General features: G+C 45.5%; 1 protein-coding gene across 1 annotated transcript; it reads left to right on the top strand.

Moving 5' to 3' along the window:
* The first annotated feature begins 9 nt into the window (after positions 1–9).
* Positions 10–1,650, top strand: LOC122333354 (PAXIP1-associated glutamate-rich protein 1-like). The gene is made up of 3 exons (XM_043230924.1): positions 10–323; positions 1,186–1,274; positions 1,346–1,650. Exons 1-3 carry the CDS (start codon positions 130–132, stop codon positions 1,594–1,596), a joined length of 534 nt encoding a protein of 177 aa, XP_043086859.1. The 5' UTR covers positions 10–129; the 3' UTR covers positions 1,597–1,650.
* Positions 1,651–2,430: the final 780 nt, after the last annotated feature.

Genomic DNA, 2,430 nt, shown 5'->3' with positions numbered 1-2,430 from the left:
GTATCGTAACTCTGCGTGTCAGCCGTGGAAGGAGAGAAGGGCGGCGAGGAGGCGGAGGAGCCGAAGGAGGCTGGAGAGACGGACGGAGGCGCTGAGGAGGACTGGGAGATCCCTTACAGCGACGAGGAGATGGAGGACCCCGGCAGCTGGATGCCTCCGCCCGACGAGATCAAGCGGCTCTACGAGATCCTGTCCCGAGGAGAAGCCCTGGAGCTGAAGTGGGAGCCGCTCCCTCGCCGACCTCCGACCCCGCCTCGCACGCCCTCGCCCGAGAGAGACGGAGACGCCTCGCAGGACGCCCAGGAGGAGGACAACCAGCGCAAGTCTGTCCCCGAGACACACACACACACTCTAACATCACCAAAACACAGCAGAAACACTCGTATATTATTAGTTGATTACAGCTGTTTTCTCTGAATGTGTGTTAAAGTGTCATTTATTTATTTTCCGTCTTCAGCGTCACGTGATCTTCAGAAATCAGAATAATACACTGATTATTGTCATCATTCAGTAAGGACACGTTGAATGGATCAAATTAAAGTTGTTAAAAAAAGCATTCTGGTTATTAAAGAGTCTTGCAAAAAAGAAGAGATCACAAAAATACCTCTATTGAAATCGTAATATGATTAAGCGTTATTCATTTTAAAAATAATAATAATAGCAGCCAAATAAAATAATAGCCACCAATCAGTGTGTTGTTCTGAAGATCATGTGACTCTGAAGACTGGAGTAAAGATGCTGAAAATACACAGAAAGAAATCAGACTTTAACACACATTCAGAGAAAACAGCTGCTTTAAACTAAAGATATTTCACTGTTAGTGACTCTGGAGCAGGAAAGCAGTCACAATTATACATTTCTCTTTAATGCCAAAAACCATTAGGATATTAAGTAAAGATCTGTAATTCATTTCCTACTAACTACGATCAAAACTTCATTAGATAAATGCATTTTAAGAATTCATTTGGAGCCTCAGATCCAGAGCCTAGAATCAGACGGATATCGTCGTCTCAAGCCATGCTTCAACGGAGAGCTTGTTTCTCTCTGAAGATGATCTCAGTTTCAAAAGGTTTTGAGCTCCAGGGTCACAGATCTGTCTCAGAAGCAGCCTCTGAGCAGAACCATTGATTGGTGGATTGATTGATTGATTGACTGGTTGATGGATTGACTGATTGATGTCCGCAGGGCTCTGACTCCGACCGAGTTTGACTTCGACGAGGAGCAGAGCCTGACGACCCCGAGGAGCTCGTTTCTGAGTCGACGCAGGACTCCAGGTACGACCCCAGCCTTCTCTGCAGACGCGTGCAGCTCTGCTGAGCGCTGACCTCTGACCTCTGACCCGCAGGCTCGTCCGGCCGCTCCACGGTCAAGCGCGAGGCCCGTCTGGACAAGGTGCTGTCGGACATGAAGCGGCACCGGAAGATCGAGCAGCAGATCCTGCGCACGGGTCGCGACCTCTTCAAGAGCGAGAAAGCTCGGCCGGCGGGCGTCCCGGAGAAGCCCCTGTCACCCAACAGCCAGCGTGAGCGAGAGAAGGAGCGCGAGCGGGACAGTGACCCCAGCACCGTCTTCAGTCCTCGTCAGAGGAGATACTGACTCTAGATACTGACTTTCAGGTGTTTTTATGTGAATAAATAAGAGTATTGTGTAGCTGCTGGTGTGCTGCGCTTTCATACGTCATACTGTTTGCTGCTAACGCTGTATTTTTACTTGTCCTTCTTCTTAATTAGGCATCATTACATTCAATAACCCTGACCCTAACCGTACAGTAAGTGGCTCGTTGCGTTCAGTCACTACTTTAATGTTCTGAAGGACATAAAGAGGAAGTTTGGGTCTCGTTTCAGTGTTTTCAGAATAGATTTAGATATATTGAGTTTATATGAGCTGCGTAATCTACTCACCTTCTGATGAAACTCATCATATTTACTTGAGACTGAGATTATTAGGCTAACGTTGAAACTTTATGATGCTTACTTTTTTGTTTCTCAGCGATACGTCGTTCTTTTAGGGGTATAAATCATATTCATGAATGTTTTGTGGCTAGATTTTTTTAGAAAATCTGATCTTTTTGTTTCTTGACGGAGAGTGAAGGTTTTATATTTGGTGACTGTTTTGTAACAGAAGTGATATTGTGACAGAAAATGATGCACATTCTGGATGAAACAGACAGAAACACGTCCGGATCGGGTCTGTTCTATTTGTGCACAAAGAAAACCAAAAGAAAGACTTCATTCAACAATCCTCCTCTTTATGGAGAGGGTGTCCGAGCTGTGTTTTCTTCACAAGAAACGGACAAATGAAATTATTTTTGCTTTCTTTATGCACAAAAACATTCTTGTCGCTTCATAACACGATTCAGACGGGCTGGGAACACATCTCTATATCTTTAGCTCCTCTGAACGCAGGTGAACCCAACCTCTAGTGTGGATT

This window comes from Puntigrus tetrazona, unplaced genomic scaffold (assembly GCF_018831695.1).
Source record: "Puntigrus tetrazona isolate hp1 unplaced genomic scaffold, ASM1883169v1 S000000269, whole genome shotgun sequence".
Classification (NCBI taxonomy): domain Eukaryota; kingdom Metazoa; phylum Chordata; class Actinopteri; order Cypriniformes; family Cyprinidae; genus Puntigrus; species Puntigrus tetrazona.
The sequence above is the reverse complement of the archived record's forward strand: the minus strand, read 5'-3'. Positions and strand labels throughout refer to the sequence as shown.

Coding starts and splice junctions, on each gene's coding strand:
- LOC122333354 (XM_043230924.1), top strand. CDS start 130: ATGGAGGACCCCGGCAGCTGGATGCCTCCGCCCGACGAGATCAAGCGG. Junction 324..1,185: donor GAGGAGGACAACCAGCGCAA/GTCTGTCCCCGA, acceptor TGATGTCCGCAG/GGCTCTGACTCCGACCGAGT. Junction 1,275..1,345: donor GAGTCGACGCAGGACTCCAG/GTACGACCCCAG, acceptor TCTGACCCGCAG/GCTCGTCCGGCCGCTCCACG.